The sequence below is a fragment of the Oryx dammah genome, unplaced genomic scaffold (assembly GCF_014754425.2).
Source record: "Oryx dammah isolate SB20612 unplaced genomic scaffold, SCBI_Odam_1.1 HiC_scaffold_9, whole genome shotgun sequence".
In the NCBI taxonomy this organism is placed as follows: domain Eukaryota; kingdom Metazoa; phylum Chordata; class Mammalia; order Artiodactyla; family Bovidae; genus Oryx; species Oryx dammah.
The window spans coordinates 49,783,593-49,806,649 of record NW_024070193.1 but is presented as its reverse complement, the minus strand read 5'-3'; the positions used below and the strand labels follow the sequence as shown (position 1 = coordinate 49,806,649).

General features: G+C 46.4%; 2 protein-coding genes across 16 annotated transcripts in view; one reads left to right on the top strand and one right to left on the bottom strand.

Annotated features, from left to right (window-relative positions):
* Window positions 1-6,570, top strand: part of LRRFIP2 (LRR binding FLII interacting protein 2) — a 110,814-nt gene extending 104,244 nt beyond the window's left edge. For 9 of the 14 annotated variants that reach the window (XM_040246253.1, XM_040246252.1, XM_040246247.1 and 6 more), the window contains 4 exons: window positions 2,584-2,704; window positions 4,139-4,218; window positions 4,800-4,904; window positions 5,326-6,570. In XM_040246253.1, coding sequence (XP_040102187.1) covers window positions 2,584-2,704; window positions 4,139-4,218; window positions 4,800-4,904; window positions 5,326-5,436 — 417 coding nt within the window. In that variant the 3' untranslated portion in view covers window positions 5,437-6,570. The remainder of the gene's footprint in view (window positions 1-2,583; window positions 2,705-4,138; window positions 4,219-4,799; window positions 4,905-5,325) is intronic. The other 5 variants (XM_040246251.1, XM_040246250.1, XM_040246249.1 and 2 more) reach the window with 2 other exon arrangements.
* Window positions 6,571-7,418: 848 nt separating this feature from the next.
* MLH1 (mutL homolog 1) overlaps window positions 7,419-23,057 on the bottom strand; it is an 89,571-nt gene continuing 73,932 nt past the window's right edge. For both annotated transcript variants that reach the window (XM_040246240.1, XM_040246241.1), the window contains exons 14-19: window positions 14,788-14,896; window positions 12,854-12,917; window positions 9,731-9,895; window positions 9,369-9,461; window positions 8,964-9,077; window positions 7,419-7,727 (exon numbers count right to left, since the gene is read on the bottom strand). In XM_040246240.1, coding sequence (XP_040102174.1) covers window positions 7,560-7,727; window positions 8,964-9,077; window positions 9,369-9,461; window positions 9,731-9,895; window positions 12,854-12,917; window positions 14,788-14,896 — 713 coding nt within the window. In that variant the 3' untranslated portion in view covers window positions 7,419-7,559. The remainder of the gene's footprint in view (window positions 7,728-8,963; window positions 9,078-9,368; window positions 9,462-9,730; window positions 9,896-12,853; window positions 12,918-14,787; window positions 14,897-23,057) is intronic.

Genomic DNA, 23,057 nt, shown 5'->3' with positions numbered 1-23,057 from the left:
TGCCCCTTACGGGGAGCAGGCTGGGGTGATGGGCACTTGCAGAGGGGACGGAGGGGCTGCTGATGACAGAAGGTAACCAGAGGGGGCAGCGCAAGGGTGGAGCTTTGGGGAAAGTTAGGAAGTGAGGACAGAGTCGGACTCATCCAGGGTCCTTTGGGGACGAGCACAGGGAAGGGAGGGTGAGCCTTCCTGAGATGGACACAAGGAGGAACGGCAGGGAAGATGAGTTAGTCCTGGCTGTCCCGAGGCGGGTAGTGATGTCGTGGCTGAAAGGGCAGAGCTGTCGGAAAGGATGGGTTCAGTCTTGGTGCCTAGCTCACCCTTCCCCATGGCGGGGTGGGCAGACTTGGTCCAGTGCCCCCTGGGGATGGAGCTAAGGACGGTCAGCTCTCTGAGCACGCAGCCTCACCTTTGACCCGAGGAGGAAGGGCACGGGAGGCGTGGCGAGGCCTGGGCTTGGCCCCAGAGGTGGCCCCGTGTGGGCGAGGACGGCGGGCTCTGCTTCCTGTGTCTCTGGGGTAAGTGTTATAGGCATTTGGGGAGCTCGACTTTTGATTTCTGATTCGGGGGGAAGGAATAGACCTCAAGCCAGATTCTCCCTCTCTGCTGGTTTTCCATCCCTTTCATCTCATGTGTTCTGCTTTCTAAAAGATGTTCTCAACTTTGCCTTATTTTTACTGAATTGTAGTTCTGAAGTCATTTCAAGGATGCACTTTCACTTATCTCGGACAATACTGATAGGCTGATTGATTTGCTCCCCTTTACTTTTTTCTGTTTGCATAGTTTGTTTCATTCCAGATGTTCTTTTATGTAGATTTACTTAGTTTTCTGTTTAAAAGCGGACTACTACAAAGCTGGTGGGCAGCTTGTTGGTGGGGCCCACCCAAGTTTCTGTAAAGCTTGATGTGGCTGGCTGTTTGGTTGGGAACCTTCGATGTGGGTGTGCTGGACTTGTATTTCAGGCTCATCAGAACTCTAAAGAGAGCGCCTCCCATCACCCGAGGCTCCAGGCCCAGCCGTGCAGCCTGGAAACGGTGGGCTAGAGGCCTCGCCCTCAGCTCATCTCTGTCCGTCTGATCTTATTTTCCGTTCACGGGACTGCTGTCTCCAGCTGGACCTTCTTTTTTTCCCAATCCAAAGTCCCTCAGGTTTATCTTTTAGTTTATTTTATAAATTAAAAAACTTAGATAAAACCTATCTATGTGTGTGCTTAGTTGTGCCCGACTGTGTGTGACCCCACGGACTAGAGCCCGCCAGGCTCCTCTGTCCAGGGGGTTCTCCAGGTAAGAACACTGGGGTGGGTTGTGATGCCCTCCTCCAGGGGACCTTCCTGACCCCGGGGCTGAACCGGCATCTGTGTCACTGTTGGCAGGCAGGCTCTTTACCACTAGCGCCACCTGGGCACACACTTAAAATGTGCAGATGCACACCTGTAGATGAGTTTCCAAGGGCACCGTGACAGAGCACCGCAGGATGGGTGGCGCAGGGCAGGGGGCTCCCCCGGCATGGAGCCCAGGGAGGGGTGTCGGCAGCGCGGCCTCCTGTGGAGGCCTGTGGGGGCCTCCCAGGCCTCTCTTCTAGATGGTGGGCCGCTGGGCCCCTGGGCTTGCTGACAGCATTCTGTGTGTCAGATGGCTCCCCTCTGGCCATGTGGCACTCTTCTGATTAAGGGCCCCAGGCATACCAGACTCAAGGCCCACCTTATTCCAGTATCATTTCATCTCAACTGGGAGCCTCTGCAGTGACTGTTTCCAAAATAAGATCACACTACACTGTGAGGCACTGGGCTTAAACGAACTTTGTGGGGACAGCAACCTGTGAAACATCACACCAATCAACATGGTAAAAACATGCAGAAATCCCAAGTCCCTGTGTCCCTTTGCAAACCTTCCTTCCTCTCCCACCTCCTCCCCTTCTCCGGAAACCGCCAATGTACCTTTTTGTCTCTTCGGTTTGTATTTTCTGGAGTTTTTTGCACTGCATATACTTAGCTTGAAAGTCACCATTTTGCTGCATGTGTTACCAGTATATTGCTTCTTTGGCCAAGCAGTAATTCCATTGTATATACATGGACCACTATTTGCTTTATCCTTCTGTTGATAGACATTTCAACAGTTCCATGTTTGGGGCTATTATGAGTAAGCTGCTATAAATGGCCTTTATTTTGGGTAAAATAAGGTAAATTTTGTAGCCAAACTCAAAAATACATTTCCAATTATTTCTGTATACAGCTTTCTAAATAAGAATATTTGACTTAACTCTCAAATTAGAACAAGAAACATCTAACTGCCATGGGATTTTCCATTTTAAACAAAAATTTAAAAATACCCAAAGATGTGCTTTTCTACAGATGAACACAAATAATGAAATATGGCTATTTTTATGGCTATTTTCATTAGGACCCCTGGTCCTGGAGCTCACTCCATTTGAACATTTGGTCACAGCTGACCTCCAGCACCTGAGCACAGGGGAGAGTCTCTGAGTGAATCACCTGTGGCCTTATTCTAAGATGTGGCCAGGGGCCAAGCATCTGTTTCATTTGCGAGGCTGGATCTCACTGATGAGCCTTCACTTCCTCTTCAGATTAGAAAACTAAAGCTGCAGTTGGAGGAGGAGCGGCAGAAGTGCTCCAGGAGCGACGGCACAGCGGGCGACCTGGCAGAGCTACAGAATGGCTCGGACCTGCAGCTCATCGAGATGCAGAGTGAGGCTGGGCCGGCACGTGCCCCTGGGTGGGCTGTGCACGGGCTGCTCGAGCCTGTGGTTCCAAAGCTTAGCCCTCAGGTGGACCAGAAAAGCTGTCCCAGTCAGTCACAGACTGAGAGCCTGCTTCCAGCTGGCGTGCTTCCTGGGTGGTGCTCTCCCCTTCTGGGTGGCATGATTTCTAGAACATCTTGCAGCTAGTGACATCATGACACTGTCCTTTTTCACATTCCTGTGTCATCTGTAAGCATCCTTCCTACTGATAAGCTTTTCTGGGGAACTTATCTTAGATGATTGGAGGGATATATTCGGAACTAACTCACACCACTGCAGAGTGGTTTCAGAATTTTCCCAGAAGTAGTTTTAACTTTATTAGATGGAATTTAAGACAGGCCACAAGGTAAGCCCATTCAGTTTACCTACATTCAGTTTTCCTGCCTTTCTGGTTTTGACCCCATATTACTGAATATTGTAAAACACCTACTGTATTCCTAGTATTCCACAGTAGGGAGACATCTGTATATGGAGAATGTATAATCCACACAGGGGAGACTTTTGTTTTTCCAATTTGAATAAGGCGTTGCTGATAACTTATTTTTAAATACTGGTTCCTCCGTGACCTTTCCATCTACATATTCTGAGTGAGGCCATGTAGGCCTTTTTGGACAAAGGCTTAATTAGAACTTACTACCATTAACGTTTTTGTTAAATTTGGATTGCTGGAAGGAATTTTTCTCCCCCAGGATTTCTAAACTTCTTGTTTTAAATAGTTTGCTTCTAGGTCAGATATACAGCTAATGATTCCCAGCTCTATCCCTAACGATTATCACAACATACTACTGAAAAGCATTTCAGCAAATATTAAGCGTACATTATGTCTGGAGCACTTAGCTGGAAACAGAGGTGCCTTCAAAAAGCTGAGACATACACGTGGACCTGTGTTGTCCTGTGTTCTATATGTTAGGGAAACATGATAATGTCCTAAGTGCAAAAAAAAAAACGCAACAAAGGAAGAACTATGGAGGGGCATGAAGAAGGTGGAAACTGAGGACCTTAATGGCTGGGTTAGACTCAGAGATCAGAGGTGGGGAGTAGGGGCCCTGCTGTGGAGAGCAGGGTGCCTGGGGTCAGAGGAGCCGGGACAAGGGCCCCGGCCGTGGGGCCACCGGGGACGCAGGCAGGGGCCCTGCTGTATTCACGGCAGGGCTCCCTGCTTAGAGCTCTACCTGCACGCATCAGAATTTCTTCTAGGTGCTGTAGTGCAAGTGCTGGAACGTCCTGGAGCATAGATGTGCCAGGACCGGGGTGCAGGGAGCTGCTGCGGTTGCCTGTGTGCTTTGCACTGCACAGCCCTCTCTCGGGCAGCAGGCGGGCCTCACTGCATCTCGTCACACCTACATCTCTGCAAAAGGTTTATTATTCTCTTCTCTTCTAGGAGACGCCAACAGACAAATTAGTGAATACAAGTTTAAGCTTTCAAAAGCGGAACAGGATATAACCACCTTGGAGCAAAGTGTAAGTCGTTCCTGTGTGTGGTGCCAAGCGATATCAGTCCCCCTGACAACACATCTGCTTCCTGCATCTCAGTGGCTAACCCCGTGAGTGCCTAGGTTTCTTTGAGCTGTCTCTGCAGTTGGATCTCTAGAAAAGCTCCATATTAAAGTGGAGAAGCCAGCAGAGAACTTCAGCCTTCTCTATGAAGGAAGACTGAAGCTATACTTCCATTTCTTGGAGCCAGTTCAAGAAGATGGTACTTTATAATACATTCCCTTCTTGCACATTTCAGAAAGCCTAATGACTTCTCCATTCGGGGCAGCTCCTCCCGCGATGTTCCTGTGGCTCTTAAACAACGTAGTCGTCGTAAACCCGAACATGGGAAACTGGCCCTGTAATGACTGCACAGCGCATCCTCTCGGGATGACAGCTCTTGGTTTATGAATAGCACTTGGGTTCTGAGAGGACCTCTGACTCGCCCTGAGGGGGCTCATTAGTGTTAGCTTTCTTGGAATCTGTCATGACGTCCTGTTTCCATCTGGGCTGCAGAAAAACCGGTGGCTCCTAGTGGCAGCCCCTCAGGACTGTTCTCGTGTTTACAGATCAGCCGCCTGGAGGGGCAGGTGCTGAGATACAAAACCGCTGCTGAGAATGCAGAGAAAGTCGAGGATGAGCTGAAAGCAGAGAAGAGGAAACTACAAAGAGAGGTACTGACTTTATTATGCTTCTTGAAATACGTCCCTAAAAAGAAAAGCTCCTTTGGAAACACATTCTTTGCTGTGTAAGGAATTTCATCCTGGCTCCAATCTTCAGTGACACAGCAGTGGGATCCTATACCCTGTGTTGGTTTCCGACCTGCATGGGGACTGCCATTTACTTTTGCTCAGCTGGTGAGAAAAAGGTTTCATTTTTGTTTTAGATGAGGTCTATGTCTCCGTTATGTCTGTATGCCCTCTCTCTCGACACCACTGATTCACACCTCTGGCTGGCTGAAAAAAAAGTGACTGTTGGGCCCCATGGAAGACCGCCCCGCCTGGCAGTGATTCCATCTCCCCGAGAGTACAGAGGAAAGCCCATGCGGGCTTTGTTTCTGACCATGAGAAGTAACCGCTGTCTTCCTGTCCGCAGCTCCGAACAGCACTGGACAAGATTGAGGAGATGGAGATGACTAACAGCCACCTGGCCAAGCGGCTGGAGAAGATGAAGGCCAACAGGACAGCGCTGCTGGCCCAGCAGTAGGGCCCTACCCGCCCCCGAGGGGCTGCCCCCCAGCCCCGGACGCAGACCCCGTTCAGGACTGTTTGAGCTCTGTCATTCAGATAGCCACCTTTGTATTTTCTAATTTATGAGAGGATGAAACAGGCTTGAATCTTCATGAATGAACACTTTGTGTGTAGTTTGATTCTAGACTAAGAACTAGTCCATGCCGTTATTTTTTATTTCCGTAATTTTAGAATCAAGTTTACTCACCACTTTTCCCCAGCCACCTCAGCGACTGGGCCCAGCTCTGGAGGACAGCGGCTCAGCGCCCGCTGAGATACTTCCTGGAGACCTCAGAAACACAAGTGCCTTCTCCACGGTGCAATTCAGACTACAGTGATCTCCAGGGGCCAAGAGACACCCTTAATATCAGGTAGTGTTTATATTTAGTGAAGAAACAAGTTCACAGGTGGGGAATATATGTTTCACTCAAATTTGTATGTTTGGAGGAAAAAGCCTTTTTTGTAAGATATTTAAATTTATATAAGAAAATGTTAGAAAAGGATAGGGGAGTGTATATAAAACTTGTTTTATTGCATGGGGCAGGGGTGCCCAGGGCCTGTTGCTCTTAAAGTAAGAGTAGGGTCCTTAGTCTTCACATCAGCTGTGCTGTATCTTGTAAAGTATTTCATCTGCTGCTTATTTGTGGAATGAAACCTCAGACCAGCCCGATGGAGGAGGAGGGAGGGCAGGCCAGGCAGGCGGAGGTCGGCCTCAAGCGTCTGTTAAACACACCCTTCTGCTGACTACAGTCGGCTACTGACACATTCGTTAAGAGGAGCCTTTAAAACAAATCATGGCAGTCACGCCCCTCCTAGCTCACACCCCTCTTCTCTCCTTAAGGAAAAATAATCTGAAATACAGAATTTCTTTTAAGAACTTTGGTTTCATCTTTAAAGGTACCCAGTTCAAGAAGATTTTGCCGTGGAGTGTGTAGCCATGTTGCAGTATTTGTGATTCTCTATTGTTCTCAGAATCGAGGTGGTTTTATGGAAATGATTATTGTATCTTCAACGTGTTTACACAAAAAATACGGGGGAAGTCTAATGAATTAAGGCCACATAAGATAAAATTAGACATGAAACTAGGTAATAAAGTTAACTTAAATATGAATAAGATCTCTAATAATTATTCGCTTCTTTAGAATAATTATCTATCTCTGTTTTTAAAATATGGAAACCAATGTCCTGAATTGAGGTGATTTCCTGTAAGTTTTCTTTCAGGTGGTATATGGGAGTGGGCGGTGGCGAGGCATGTTCTGGGATGCAGATTCTACCTAGAATCCCATACCTGGAACCGACATACTATGTGGTCCAGCTGGAGGCCTTGGAGTCCCTCTTCCTCTCCGCCCATGCTCACTCAGCCTCTGCTCCTCCCAGAGCAGCCTGTCCTTGTCCCTGTTTTTTCCAAATGGAATGGCTCCACTTCTCATAAGATAAGATTCTTCTGTTCTTTTCTGCAGAAATTTCTTCCCTGAGCCTTGTGAGCTGGACTTTACCTCCAAACTACAAACATTCTTCCTCCCAGTGCTGACTGCACATTTATTTTTAATGGCAGATAATTCAAGTTTGTATTTTTATAACATCCTTCAAAGAAAAATGCCTAGAAATGCCTTTATCATATGCTAGTATTATTGATAGCATAAGGACTGTTCAGTTTTTTTTTAACACTAGTTATTAAAGGTACTAATAGATTGACCATGCAGGAAGCTGAACTGACAACTCTTATCAGTCTCTCATAGGCTCAGGTGCCTTTTAAAAGCATTAAAAAACGTAATGTCTATCACCTAATTCATCAGAATATAAAAAGAAATCAATGCGTGATCTATATAAAATTTTCAAGGCCATTTAGACTTCTTATCAGATGTCCAGGAGGCTTTCGAACTACTTTTGGGAGTCTTCAACACAATCAGGTATACACTAGGTAAAAATGGATTTCATTTGCAATGAAGTTAATCATGCTCAGGACAAATTCGGCTATTTATTTATCCGTCTGCCACACATGAAGCAGTGCGCCTAGTGAGAAGGCATGCATGAGGTGAAAGTCCCACCTACCGACATCAGGACACAAAAGGAAGAACAGACCGTCCCAGATGACCACAGTCAGCACCTCTCGAAGACTTTGTACAGATCAGGCAGGTTAGCAAGCTGCAGGATGTTCCCATCTTCTGTGAAGTGTTTTGGAGGCACTAGGTGGGAGCGGAAGGCTTTATAGATGACGTGCTCCACAGTCCACTTCCAGGGGTTTGCAGTAGAGCCAGGGGCTTCACTCTGGAAGAGACAAGGTAGAGTCCACATCCCCGCGTACGCCGGGCCTGGGGAGTTGTGGTGGCTTCTTTGGGGGTGTGTGACCTCATGCCTGAGAAGTCTCTCTGCTAGGCCAGCCTCTCAGGGATCCCGCAGGCCTGAGCACAGCAATGAGAGCGGGGAAGAGAAGCAGCCAGGGCTCTTGTGATGCTTCCCCCCATGGAAGCTGTTTCCACTCAGGAACTGTGCTCACTGTAGCATCATCTAAAGCAATGTCTCCTCCTGACTGTGGCGCCTGAACGGCAGCAGTAGGACGTACACTCCAAGATCACACAGGCTCTGGGAGCCTTTGAACACACCACGCAACTGTCCCTCAGCGTCCTCACCCCTGGAATGGAGCACAGCCCATCACCTCAGAGGACGGGTGCCGTCACCAAGACGGTTATGTGGATACAGTGACTACATATCCGTCTGACACCACAGGCAGACCTTGTGTTACTGCACTTTGCAGACTGTTGTGGGTTTGTTTTTAAACACAAATTGAAGGTTTCTGGCAACCTTGCACCACGTCTATTGGTGGCATCTCTGCAGCGGCATTTTTAAATGCGGGCATATATACTAGCTTTAAGACACAATGCTATATATTGTACTTAACAGACCACAGGATGTTGTAAGCATAACATTTTATATGCACTGGGAAACCCCAAGATTTGTACAGCTCGCTTTATTGCAGCAGTCTGAAACAGGACTTGCAAAATGTCTAAGGTGTGCCTGTGTTTCAGTCACCTCTCCTCACCCAAACAAATCCTCCGAAATAGTTGTAGATTGAAAAGCACTGTCATCTGACATGGAAACAGGAAGAACCCAGGGACCTCCCTTCAGAAGAGCTGGGGACCTGGCCCACTACAGCCAGGTCCATCTGGCACAGCAGTGTCAGAGGCAGAGCGGGGCACACGCCAGAGAGGCGGGGGACTGACCGGGACGTGGCGGCTGTGGCTGCACACTCCGGGCTCACAGTGGAGACACGGGCCCCCGAGCCCTGGAGCCCATCTGTTTCTCACCACAATGGCTTGTTTGTACATCTGACAGTGAGATCACTCTAGAGGTACCTTCCAGCAGTATTTCAGAAGGCGATAAAATTCGTAAGAGCCGACCACTGTGCTAACGCTGATGTGCCTTGGATCACAGGAGTTCAGAGCGGGGAGGGCTCACGTGAGGGCCATCCCAGTTCTGGAGCGCCAGCGTGTGTCACCCTCGTACCTGCTGGCCTGAAAGGGTTGACTCTGCAGACACGTACTGCTTCCGGATGGAGTAAAACAGCGCACACTCTTTACTGAGGCTTTCGAAACATTTCTTTTCTTCATCCCAGTTCACCTGGTCCAGAGAGAGAACTCAATACGTCAACATATGTACATGCTTTAAACACATTTCATTTCTAAATGGAGATAACAGACGACTTTAAAAGTACGCAAGATTTTTAGGCATTAAAGCTGTAGACTGGAACTGCTGAGTACTGCTGGGGTGGGTGGGCAAGAGAGGGGCCTTAGCCTCATTACCCTTTTCATCCGCATCACAGATGATGGGGGAGCTGCAAGCCCGCACCCCCCTGCGCCCCGACACTCATCCACCCACAGGGCTGCCATCAGGACACGCTCCATCACTTGCCTCTGTGGCCAGTCGGAGGATGAAGATAGGCAGACCCTCCAGCGGGGGCACATAGTTGTCGATCAGAAGGGGTAATCCAACCAGGTTCCCTTCCTGGACAAGGGGGACAAGAAATCATGCTGTTACAGTTTAAACCAATCCCATCTCCCTGGTGCTTGCTCCAGGTCCTGCCCTCAGACTTGCTGTTCTGGGCAACCAGGTTGGGCCTTGGGGGCAGCAGAGGCAGATGCTAAGAGCACCTTCTCTGCCGGCACACAGCAGAGCCACCTGCTCTTTAGGTCTGCTCCCCAACTGAACACAGCAAACCAAGTCCCAGAGATCAAGGGGGACTTACAAGGGAGACAAAAACAGCTGTCACCCACCTCATCAATCTCCAGAGAGAAGTAGTCTGCAAGCATCTCAGCCTTCTTTTTCAGGAACTCGACAATGTACTCAGCAAGTCCCTCCTTGGGACCATCCTCCTCTGTCCAGCCACTCTCGGGACTGTCTAAGGCAAGCATGGCCAGGTCAAAGAGCGGTGCTGGCTCCTAGGAAGGGGCAAGAACGTTAGGAGTGAGCATTAACAGGGCTTCCAAACACTGCCTGAACTCCCACAAGACCACTATCACCTCAGCAGGTGACAAGCCACAAATCTAGCACTCATTCTTCAATTCCCCCAAAAACACTTGAAAACCTACAAAAGAAGGTCGTCCTCCTCACCAATGGCCATTTCAACAAAGAAGGCGTCACCGACAAAGACTGCTGAAAAGCTGCGAAAGGCAAAGCAATGGGAAGGCACTTCTTTTTGTGTAGCTTTAAAGACCTCGCTTTCATACTTCCAGAAACTCATGAGGCCGAGCCTTCACTCCTCCTAGCGCCTCACTAAAGCGAGGAGGAGGGAAAGTACGTTAAAGCAAATGACAGTCAGGGAAATCATCTCTCGGGAAGGAGACTGGAATCTGTTGTGGAAAATAATACGCCTCCGTTTTCATCCATTTCTCCCCTTTGAACACTTGCTGTTGTCACATTAATACATTTCACACGTTACAGACCTGCAGTGCACTGCTCGCTCTTTTCCGCAACAACATAAGAGTCAATTAACAAAAATACCTAGCTATCCTAGATATTTATGCACTCGGTAACAGAGCTGTAAAATACATGGAGAATAAAACAAAACTCTGAAGAGAAACATACGGTTACATGGGGGCTTCCATATCCTTTCCCCAACAGTTGACAGAAGCAGTGGACAGAAAAGCAGTATATACAAGGTTTCAGTGTCACCAACAGCTTGAGACATCTGCCATTTGTGGAACATTCTACTCAACAAGACCAGAACACAAATTCTTTTCAAATGCACAAGGAATATTACCAACATCGATTATACTATGGGCCATAAAACAAGTCTCAATAAGTGTAAAAGGATTCAAATATGTTCTCTGCAAAAATGGAATTAAATTAGAAATCAATACTTGATCTCTGAGAAAACTCCAAGTAATTAAGAGACTAAATAATACGTTTCTAAATAATGTGAGGGTCAAAAAAATATCAAAAGGAAATTTAGAAGTATTCTGAACTGGACGAAAATGGAAACTTATCAAAATGTGTGGGATGCTGCTAAAGCAGCACTTGGGAAAATTTTACAGCACTTTAAGTAGAAGAAAAGAAAGATGAGAGCAGATATCAATGAAACTGAAATCAGAAAAACAACAGAAGAATCACTGAAACCAAAGTCAGTTCTTTGGGTCCAGATTGACAAACCTTAGTCAGACTGATCAAGTTAAAAAGAAGACATAAATTACCAATATTGGAATGAGAGAGGTTACATCACTACAGATGTATGGACATTAGAAGAATAAAAAAGATTATGAACAACTTTATGCCAGTAAATTCGAAAACTTAAATGGACAAGTAATTTTAAACTTAATACGAAGGCCCCTCAAGGCTAACATGAATAGCTCTATACCACTAAAAATTTTACTTAAAAATCTTCCTATGAGGAAATCTCCAGGCCCAGATGGCTGCAACTGATGAATTTTACCAAACATTTACAGCATAAACAACAGTAAACTCTTTCTGAAGATGGAATAACTATTTCCCAACTCATTCCATGAAGCCAGTATTTGATACCAAAACCCAGACACAACACAAGAAAACTGCAAACCGGTAGGGCGTCCCAGGTGGCACTAATTGTAAAGAACCCACCTTCCAATACAGGAGGCGTGAGAGGTAGGGGTTTGATCCCTGGACTGGGAAGATCCCCTGGAGAAGGAAGTGGCAAACCACTCCAGTATTCTCATCTGGAGAAGCCCACTGACAGAGGAGCCTGGTGGGCTACAGTCCATGGGGTCACAAAGAATCGGACGCGGCTGAACACTAGACCACCAACTAGTACCTTGCAGGAATACAGATGTTCAGAGTCGTGAACAAATTATAACAAGTCAATCCCAGTAAAATATAAAATGGGTAATATATCATGTATAAGCAGGGCTTATCCCAGGAATTCAAGACTGGTTTAAAATATGAAAACCAATCAATGTAATTCACTATATCAACAAACTAAAAAAAGGAAAACCATACAATTATCTGAACAGATACAGTGGAAGCATCTGAAAAAAATTCAGCCTCCCTTCCTGAATAAAAACCTGAAGCACACAAGGAATAGAAAGGAACTTCCTCAGCCACCCTAAGGGCCGTCTACAAAAAACCTACATACTTCATGGGCAAAGACTGAACGCTCCCCCAAGACTAAAAGTAAGAGGAGTATTTCCAGTCTCACCACTTCTGTTTAGCCTGACTTAGCTTCTTGCCGGTACAACCAAGCAAGAGAGAGAAAAGGCATCTGGGTTGGAGAGGAAGGAATAAAACTGTCTTTATTCATAGATACTGTGGTCATATACCTAGAAAATCTGCTGGAATCAGTAAAAAAGCTACAGCTAATAAGTGAGTTTAACAAGGCTGCAAGATAGAATTACCATAACACTTGTACTTTTATAATAGCAACAAACAATTGACAGTTTTTCAGAAATGCCTTTTTCAATAGTATCCAAAAAATGTGACTATTAAGAAATAGAGAGATTTTTCTCCCCAAATTGATCTATAGTATGCACTCAACACAATCCCAATAAAAATTCCAGGCTTTTCTGTATGTCACATGTAAAAAGAAGATACAAAACTACATGGAGAGTATGATTTTTAATTCTAAATTAAAATGTTAGTTGGGATTGTGTCTGGGTTGTGGGCTTTAGAGAATGTTTATTTCTGCTTCTATCTCTTTAAGTAGATATGTAGTAGTTTCTCTAATAATAAACATTTAAATTGGCTACCAAATGACTTCTGCTTTGTATAAAACTATTATAAGGATACTTCCATATGCAACTCATACATAAACTATTCTAATCACATTTAAAAACACTTAATATACAACAAATAAGATAACAGGGTAGGGCTGTTTTCAGAAATGACCAGCTGTTGAACTCTCAGAAATGAGAAGCAGGAAATAAACTTACCGATAACCTCAGAACACCAAAATTGGCGAAATCATAAATGAGAATCTGGTAGAACAGTTCTTCACTGAAAACGAAAATGAAGTGACTTTAATTTAAGGAAAAGCAGAATCTGTGCTTGAGAGCCAAGGGGCAGGGACAAAATGGGAGAGAGAACCCGAGACACGGTGAGGGTGAAGACGCGCTGCCTCGCGGCGGCCTTTGCAGCAGCCCTGAGAACTGCACCACCGGGGAGGCGGCGGCCTCCACACACGGTCACAGCACTGAGGCCGCCTGCCCTGCCAACACCGCGCGCTGTCCCCACCTTCCTGGTGCAGCAAAAGGTTCTGACACTCAGTGGTGACAAAGTTAAGCAGTTTTTGCTCACTTTTCCCCACTGGCAAAGAATCGTATAAACCATTTCTTTTACAACCCACCATCTAGAAATATGGGCTGTACGGGGAGGGCAGGGGACAGACTTGGGCTGCATGGGGGATGGTTTAGGCAGCTGTAAAGTGTACAATATACTGAACTACCTGCAGAAACACAGAATTGAAATAACTGTACTCTACAGTTATGAAAGAAATTTGCACCACACAGGTCTTGTTTAAAGTCTAGGTTATCCAAGTAGACAAAGCACAGCAGCAGGGACCCCAACGTACCCGGAGAGCCACTGGCTGGTCCCGGGGTCAGAGTCAGTCAGTGGGGAGGGAAGAAGCCAAGTCTAAAATCCCTGCTCTCAGCCGGTTCACACGCTCGCTGGGAAACTGTTCCCATTTATTAGCAGCTAGGATTCTAGGACTGGCCTAGGTTTGTAATCATGAAATGAAAGAACCGAAACAATTGTGATTTGGCGTCTTAGAAATCATGCAGTTAGATTTCCTGGCAAAGAAAAAACAAAGGGAGCAGGATCCCCAATAACCAGTAAGAGCTCACTGGGCGAGCCCACGGCTTCTCAGGAAAGACAGTGGCCCTGAGCTGAGCTCACTAAGGGTTTCCGAGCCTAGGAGGAAGGAGTCACCAGCACCCAAGGCCCGGTGTGCCAGCAGCAAGCTCCCGGTGGGGCAGTTCTAGCTCAGGGAGGTCACGTGGGATCTCAGCAGGACAGTCCCACGACAGCCAAGTGACGGTGTCCAGCGATGGAGGGTGGCAACACTGCCCACCTGAACTACCGATTCAAGATCATATTTAATAGAGGCTCTAGACTCAACAGGAGCTCATCCTCCAAGATCCCTGGAGACAACTATAAATGACACCGGCTGCGTGCTGGGCAAAGGGCGCTGCTGAGTTGGCCCATCCCGTGCTCATGGATCCCACTGGCTCTTCAGGGATGGAACAGGCCCTGGCTCCATCCCAAAGCTGAAAGGAGAGGAGGTGTCAGGCCCTCTCACCCCTCCCCTGCCTCCCTCCCCTGTCCTGGAGGCCGCACTGATCTGATCTCCCTCCTCACTGTGTCAGCGGGGTACCCCATTACAGAGGCGGGTTTCTCCCTCAAAGTCTCCCAGGGGCTCAGCCGTCCCTCCCCAACTACTTGAATTCAATCGGCCCCTGCGTCACAGGACCTGATCCCAGCTTTAAAGCCAATCAGCTGGATTTGAGCAGCTGAGAGCTGGTGTTGCAGAGCAGTCCGCAGCCCCTGCTGTACACCACACAAGCTGGAACACCCCACCAGCTCCAAGCTCTCAACACCCGCTCACAGCACGTCATCTTACCTTCACAAAACCCTGGGAATTAATGGTGATACCCCACTTGTACAGAAGAGAAATCCGAGACTCAGTTATCAAAGTCCATGGTCACATGAATGGTAAATGTTGGGCCTGGGTGAGAAGCCGCATGGGTCTGGCCTCTGAAGCTGGGCCCTTTCCGCCTGTCACCCTGCTCTCCCCAGCTTCTCCTGCCTCTGTCTCCAGGACCACCCTCCTAGCAGCTCTGCGTTTCTCTCGTTTGCACCGATTTACCTGAGTCTGGTGGTGTTGAGAAGGTATAACTTGGTCTGATGCTGTGCCAAGGCCCACTGAGGATTCACGCAGCCCACAAAGGAGTGGTTATGCAGCATCTCCCGGAGAGCTGGAAAACAAGACACAGGTCAGGAGCAGCCCCCCACCAACACCTCCCTGCACCCCCAGAGCACCAAGCACCAGAGCTAGAGACATGGAAAACTCCTGTTGAAAATACACACAAAGAAGGAATAAGATAGAATTAATCTTTCAAACCGGATCTTTCAAAATGCAACAAGAAATTGCCAAGATTAAAGCAGGAAGCCAGAAAAGTAACAAGAGCTCTGAAATGCTTTATAAACTAAGGCACCAGAGGAACTGCAGGATTCCTGGGCTTCAGTTTGTGCAGCCTCTCAGAAGCCTAGGGATGGGGTGAAATGGGGACTGTGACGGGGAGGTCACGTGCCCCCTTCCGCAGCCAGGATTCATGCTGAGCAGGCTGCCTGAAAAGGCTGTGGAGGTTTTAATTTAAACTGATTCCAGGGCTGACTGTTCCTCCAGGTCCCTCCTAGAATCAAATGCAAATTCTCTCTGGAGAAATTCATCTTCAATTCAGACTTCAAATAATTCCTCACAGGTAAAGAACCAGGACCTCTGCGCTCAAAACTAGGCACCAAGAATTAGAACCCAGAAGAAATCACAAAGTCAGTATCTGCCAAGTTTTAAAGATTGAAAATTCCAGTAAAGATGATAAAACAGTAAGCATGTCAGTGTGCTTAGGAGGTATTAAAACAGAGTAAGTCACAGACTATCACAATGATCAAGGAAAGACAAAATTCATTTCACCTCTATGTGGAATCTAAAGAATACTACCAATGAACTTCTACAAAACAGAAGGACTCAGACATAGAAAAAAAATTTATGGTTACCAAAGGGGGAAGTCGGCAGGGAGGGATTAATTAGGAGTATGGGATTAACAGATATAAACAAGGACCTAATCTATAGCTCAGGGAGCTATCTTCAATATCTTGTAATAACCTAGAACAGAAAACAATCTGAAAAAGAATGTGTGTGTGTGTGTGTGTGTGTAACAATCACTTTGCTGTACACCTGAAGTCAACTATAGTTCAACTTAAAAAATAGGAAGAAAAAACAAACAGAAACAACTCTACATAAACTTTCAAAAAATAAAGGAAGACAGAGTAATTCCTACTTTACAAGGCTAGCATAACCCTATCCTAACCCTAATACGAAAAAACATTAAAAAAAGAAAATTTTAGACCAATATCCTTGTGGGTCACAGATACAAAAATTCTCAACAAAAAATTAGCAAATTAAGTTCCACAATATGAAAAAAGGAATAATATAATCAAGACGAGATTACGCCAGGAACGTAAGGTGATTTAACATTTGGAAAATCTCACCATACAGAATAAATGAGAAAAAATAATCATTTTAACAGAGTATTTGACAACAACAATTTTTAAATAAAAACTCTCAGAGATTGTCTTAACACTGGCAATCCACTGGTTAAGACTCCACACTTCCAACGCAGGGGGTGCAGGTTTAATCCCTGGTTGGGGAAGTAAGATCCCACATGCTGTGTGGCGCAGTTAAAAAAAAAAATCCCTCAGCAAACTAGGAATAGAAAATAACTTCCTTAATCTGAAAAACCTATCAAAGAAAAACCTCCAACAGCATCATGTTTAATGGTGAAACAGTAAATGCATTCTTTCCACAACACAGAAAAAGATAACAGCTCCCATGCTCACTCATTCTATCTGGCGTTGTATTGTGGGTTCTAAACATTGTAGTGACGCAAGGAAAGCAAACAGTGTAATATGAAAGGAAAAAAGTAGAACTGTCTTTATCTGCACCCTGGCAAGGTCATGTGACACAAGGTCTTTTGTATTTTAATATACTAATGGATAAAGGTAAAAATTTCATGGCAAACAATGGGAAAATGATTTATTCTGACTCAACCTTAACAATTAAAATCAGAATTAACTTTTTAAAGTTCATGTTAAAAAATGATCAAGGAGATTTCCAAAAAAAACAAACAAAATGTCTAAAAATAAAAAAATATGAGAATTGAAATTAAAAATCAAGATCCAGGTTTCCCTGGTGATCCAGCGGTTGAGAATGCACCTTGCAATGCAGTCAAACGCGCCAGTTTGATCTGTGGTCCAGGGAGATCCCACGTGCCACGGAGCAACCAAGCCCCTGCACTGCAACTACTGAGCTCACGCGCTGCAACCACCGACACCTGCGCGCTCCGAGCCTGTGCTGGGAACAAGAGAGACCACCGCGAGGAGCCTGCACGCCACTCACTCCCACCCACCACAACCACAGAGACCGCATGTGCTGCGACAAAGATCCACCACAGTCAAAAAATCAGAAGTAAATACACCTTTAAAAATCAAGATCAACTGACCAGAGTGGACAAAGCTGGCAAGGCCATTAAAAGGTAGAACTGTCAGGAGCACAGACTGACAACATGAAAACATGAAAGCTTAAGCAATGTGGAGGAAAATAAATATGTAATTAAAATTGCAGAAGGTTTGGGAAACAGGGAGAGACAGTAACTGAAGACTCTCAAGATAAAGTACCAGTGAACGTCCCAAAAGTGATGAATGATACCAAGCCTCAGCTCCAGGAAGCCCAACAACATCTACACCTGAGAGAAACAGAATACCAGAGAGAGGCCTTAAAGGCACTCAGAGACAGAGGAGACCACCACAGAGTAACAAAACACAGGACTCACAGGGGATTCTCTGGCAGTCCAGTGGTTAGGATGCCAAACTTTCATGGCCAACGGTGCCAGTGCAATCCCTAGATCTCCGCAAGCTGCACAGTGAGGCCAAACGAAAAAAAACAGACTGACTCTTGAATTTTCAACAATAAGAGGAGCCAACAACTGGTAGATTAACACCTTCAATGCACTTAGAGAAAGTAACTGCAACTCTGAAATTTTAAAGCCAGCAAAGAAACTTATCAAAATAAAGATGGATTAGACAAAACAAAAAGCTTTCCATCCACGGCCCCACTCAAAGAGGAAGTAGGTCCATACACCATGAAAGGTCCGAGGAAAAGAATTATGAGCAAAAAATACTGGATAAATGCAAATAAACAGAGAGTTAACAATGTAATATGGAGCAATCAGACACATAGAAACTGTGAATATAACACCATATACCAAAACTAAATCCCAGGTGGACAAGAGATTTACATATAAGCATTTTAGGAGCTAACAAAAGAGCAATGATTTAATTATCCCAGAGTGAGAAGGAATTCCCTAAATAGATAAAAAGGTCATCATGTGATACAGGAGCCATCCAGGGTGGCGAAACACCAGGAGGCGAAGCTCACCTCCTTCCACAGGTGCATCAAAGACACATCTAGATGGGAAGCATTCTCACAGAGCATCTACTAAATGGTGGCACAAGGCCTCAGCCCTCTGAAAGGGCAAGAAAATCTCCATGCAACCGAGAGGGACAAAAAAAAAGCAAGAAAGGAATGAGACTGGACCTGTGCCCCAGGGAGGGAGCTGCCAAAGAGGAAAGGTCCTGCGTGCTGCGAAGTCCCCTCACCAGCAGGGAGATCGCCAGGACGGAGGGGGAGCTTCAGAGCCTCAGAGCGGAGCAGAGCACGGTCCGGTCTGTGGCGCTCAGCACAGCCAGGCCCGCTCAGATGGTCAGTGCCACGGCTCTGCACCCCCCAGAGAGCGGGCCTGGGGAGAGGATGGGGCCAGGGGGCGCTGTGTGGACCCAGCACGAGGGGCTGCAGTCTGGTGTGGCCACACCCGATGGGCTCTGAGGAAGAAGCCTGAGCCGCTGTAGAGGCAGGCACCCCTGTGTGGGGGCGGAGGGTGGAGGGGAGGCCCCACCATCACAGCCTTTCTTCCTGCGTGAGGCTGCAGGTGGCTGGACAAGCTCCGGGAGCCGTCACTAGTCGCCGCCACCCCTGGGCTGCAGGAGCAGTCTCAAGCTGTGGGCTACCCCCTCCCAGCCTCCAGGGGTGGTCATGTGCTGCCTCCACTCCCATCACAAAGCTTCTGGGCTGCGCACGAGCCACCACTACCACTGAAAAATCCATTAGCTGGCATCGGCCACCGCATCTGCACACCCCTTGCATCAAGGGGAGAATGCCCAGCACATTCTAAGGAAAGAGCCAAAAGGCGCACACTGAACACAGCCTCACGGGACTTCCTGGTGGTCCAGCAGTTACGGCTCAGCACTCCCAATGCAGGGGGGCCGGTTCAATCCCTGCTCAGGGAACCAGACCCCATCTGCTCCAACTAAAGATCCTGCACGCCACAACTAGGACCCAGTGCAGCCAAACACACAACAACAGCCCTCCAATTACAGTAAACCTGCACACGCTACACGGCATATGCCCACACAGCAACAGCCCCCAAGACTTCCACTCCAACAGATAACTGTTTCTCCTTAACTCAGAGCAAGAGGATGCAGAAGCAAAGAAACCACTCCCAGTTAAATGATCAAGAGAATTCCCCAGAAAGAGCAAACAATGAAACAGACCTAACAGACACCGATTTCAAAATGGAGATAATGAAAACACTCAAGGAATTAAGAAAGGTTATTGACAGAAGTCTCCTTCAAGGATCACTGACCTGTCATGGCAAAGGGGCTTGTGTAACTCAGTGAAGCTGTGAGCCGTGCCGGGTAGGGCCACCCAAGATGGCTGGGCCACAGTGCAGACTTCTAACAAAACGTGGTCCCCTGGAGGAGGGAATGGCAATCCAACACACTGGCTGTGAGAACCCCATGAAGTGTGTAAAGGGGCAAAAAGATCTGACACTGAAAGATGAGCTCCCAGGTCAGAAGGTGTCCAGTATGCTACTGGGGAAGGGCAGAGGACAATTACTAATAGCTCCAAAAAGAATGAAGCGGCTGGGCCAGAGAGGAAATGATGCTCAGCTGTGGGTGTGTCTGGTGATGAAAGTAAAGTCAGATGCTGTGAAGAACAGTACCACATAGGAAACTGGAATATTAGATCCATGAATCAAGGTAAATTGGATGTGGCTGAACATGAGATGGCAAGAGTAAACACTGACATATTAGAAATCAGTGAAATAAATGGACGGGGGTGGGAGAATTTAATTCAGACGACCATTATACCTATTGCTGTGGGCTGGAACCCCTTAGAAGAAATGGAATAGCCCTCAGAGTCAACAAGAGAGTCCAAAATGCAGTACTTGGGTGCAACCTTAAAAATGACAGAATGGTCTCAGTTCATTTCCAAGGCAAACCATTCAAAATCACAGTGATCCAAGTCTATGCCCCAACCACCAATACTAAAGAAGCTGAAGTTGATCAGTTCTATGAAGACCTAGAAAACCTAGAATACCAAAAAAAAAAAAAAAAAGATATCCTGTTCAGCATAAGGGACAGAAATGCAAAAGTAGAAAGTCAAGAGATACCTGGAGTAACAGACAAGTTTGGCCTTGGAGTACAAAATGAAGCAGGGCAAAGACCAACAGAATTCTGCCAAGAGAATACACTGGTAAAACCAAACACCCTTTTTCAACAAAACAAGAGACGACTTTACACATGGACATCACCAAATGATCAATACTGAAATCAGACTGATTACATTCTTTGTAGCCCAAAATGGAGAAACTGTGTTCAGTCAGCAGAAACAAGACCTGGAGCTGACTGTGGCTCAGATCATCAGCTCCCCATAGCAAAATTCAGACTTAAACTAAAAAAAGCAGGGAAAACCACTAGGCCAGTCAGGTATGACTTAAATCCCCTATGAATATACAGTGGAGGTGATAAATACAGAAAGATTCAAGGGATTAGATCTAGTAAATAGAGCACCTGAGGAATCATGGAGAGAGGTCTGTAATAGTGTACAGGAGGCAACAAACAAAACCACCCCAAAGAGACGCATGAAGGCAAAGTGTTATCTGAGGCAGCTTTACACATAGCTGAGAAAGAAACAAAGCAAAAAGCAAGGGAGAAAGGGAAAGATACCCCCAACTAAATGCAGAGTTCCAGAGAAGAGCAGGGAGAGACAAGAAGGCCTTCCTCAATGAACAATGCAAAGAAATAAAGGAAAACAACAGATAGGCTAAGACTAGAGATCTCTTTGAGGAAACTAGAAATATCAAAGGAACATTTCATCCAAAGACAGGCACAATAAAGGAGAGAAATGGTGAAGATCTAACAGAAGCAGAAGAGATCGAGAAGAGATGGAAAGAATACATAGAAGAACTGTACGAAAAAGATCTTCATGACCCTGATAACCATGGTGGTGTAGTCTCTCACTCAGAGCCAGACATCCTGGACTGTGAGGTCAAGTGGGCCTTAGGAAGCATTACTACAAACAAAGCTAGTGAAGCTGATGGAATTCCAGCTGAGCTATTTCAAATCCTAAAAGATGATGCTGTGAAAGTGCTGCGCTCAGTACACCAGCAAATTTGGAAAACTCAGCAGTGGCCACAGGACTGGAAATGGTTAATCCTCATCCCAATTCCCAAGAAGGGCAGAACTAAAGAATGTTCACACCACCAGACAATGGCCCTCACCCCCTCACCTCCCATGCTAGTAAGGCAATGCTCAAAATCCTCCGAGCTAGCCTTCAGCAGTATGTGAACCAAGGGCATCCAGATGTTCAAGCTAAATTTGAAAAGGCAGAGGAACCAGAGATCCAATTGCCAAAATTCGCTGGATCACAGAGAAAGCAAGGGAATTCCAGAAAAACATCTGCTTCATTGACTACACTGGAGCCTTTGACTGTGTAGATCATAACAAACTGTGGAAAACTCTTAAAGAGATGGGAACACCAGACCATCTTACCTGTCTCCTGAGAAACCTGTATGTGGGTCAAGAAGCAACAGTTAGAACCCTGTATGGAACAACTGACTAGTTCAGGATTGAAAAGGAGTACGACAAGGCTGTTTGTTTCACTTATGTGCAGACCACGTCATACACAATGCTGGACTGGATGAGTTACAATCTGGAATCAAGATTGCCTGGAGAAATATTAACCTCAGATATGCAGATGATACCACTCTAATGGAAGTGAAGAGGAACTACAGAACCACTTGATGAGGGTGAAGCAGAAGAGTGGGAAATGCATCTTAAAACTCAGTGTTAAGAGAAAACTAAGATCACAGCATCCAGTCCCATCACTTCATGGCAAACAGAAGGGGAAAAGGTGGAAGCACTGACACATTCCTCTTCCTGGGCTTTAAAATCACTGTGGATGGTAACTGCAGCCATGAAACTGGAAGACAACTGCTTCCCGGTAGGAAAGCGATGACAAACCTAGACAGTGTGGTAAAAAGCAAAGATACCACTTTGCCAACAAAGGTCCATATAATCCAGGCTATGATCTTTCCAGCTGCCATGTACGAATGTGAGAGCTGGACACTGAAGAAGGCAGAGTGACGAAAAACTGATGTTTTCAAACTGTAGTGCTGGCACAGACTCTTAAGAGTCCCTTGGACTGCAAGGACATCAAGCCAGTTAATCCTAAAGGAAACCAACCCTGAATACTCTTCTGGAAGGACTGATGCTGAAGCTCCAATACTTTGGCCAACTGATGCGAAGAGCTGACTCACTGGAAAAGACTGATGCTGGCAAAGACTGAGGCAGAAGAAGAAAAGGGGACAGAGGAGAGACAGTTGATGGCATTGCTGATTCAATGGACATGAGTGTGCATGTGAAAACTCCGGGAGATGGTGAGGGACAGGGAAGCCTGGATGCTGCAGTCCACGGGTGTGCAAAGAGCTGTGCACAACGCAGCGACAGAACCACCACATCAGTCAACAGAAATGAAGACCATTATAAAAAGAAACTAGAAGCCATAGAGTGGAGCCAAGAAAAGTTAGAAAACTCATGAACTAAAGGCAATGAACTGCACAATAAATAATGCACAAGAACAAAAAAGTGACCTGGAAGATTGGAATAATGGAAATTACCCACTCAGGACAGCAGACAGAAAGCCAAATTTTAAAAGAAAATGAAAGCGATATAAGAAACCCAATACGGAGAAGGCGATGGCACCCCACTCCAGTACTCTTGCCTGGAAAACCCTATGGACGGAGGAGCCTGGTAGTCTGTAGTCTGTGGGGTCGCAAAGAGTCTGACATGACTGAGCGACTTCCCTTTCACTTTTCACTTTCATGCATTGGAGAAGGAAATGGCAGCCCACTCCAGTGTTCTTGCCTGGAGAATCCCAGGGACGGGGGAGCCTGGTGGACTGCCCTCTGTGGGGTCACACAGAGTCGGACACGACTGAAGTGACTTAGCAGCAGCAGA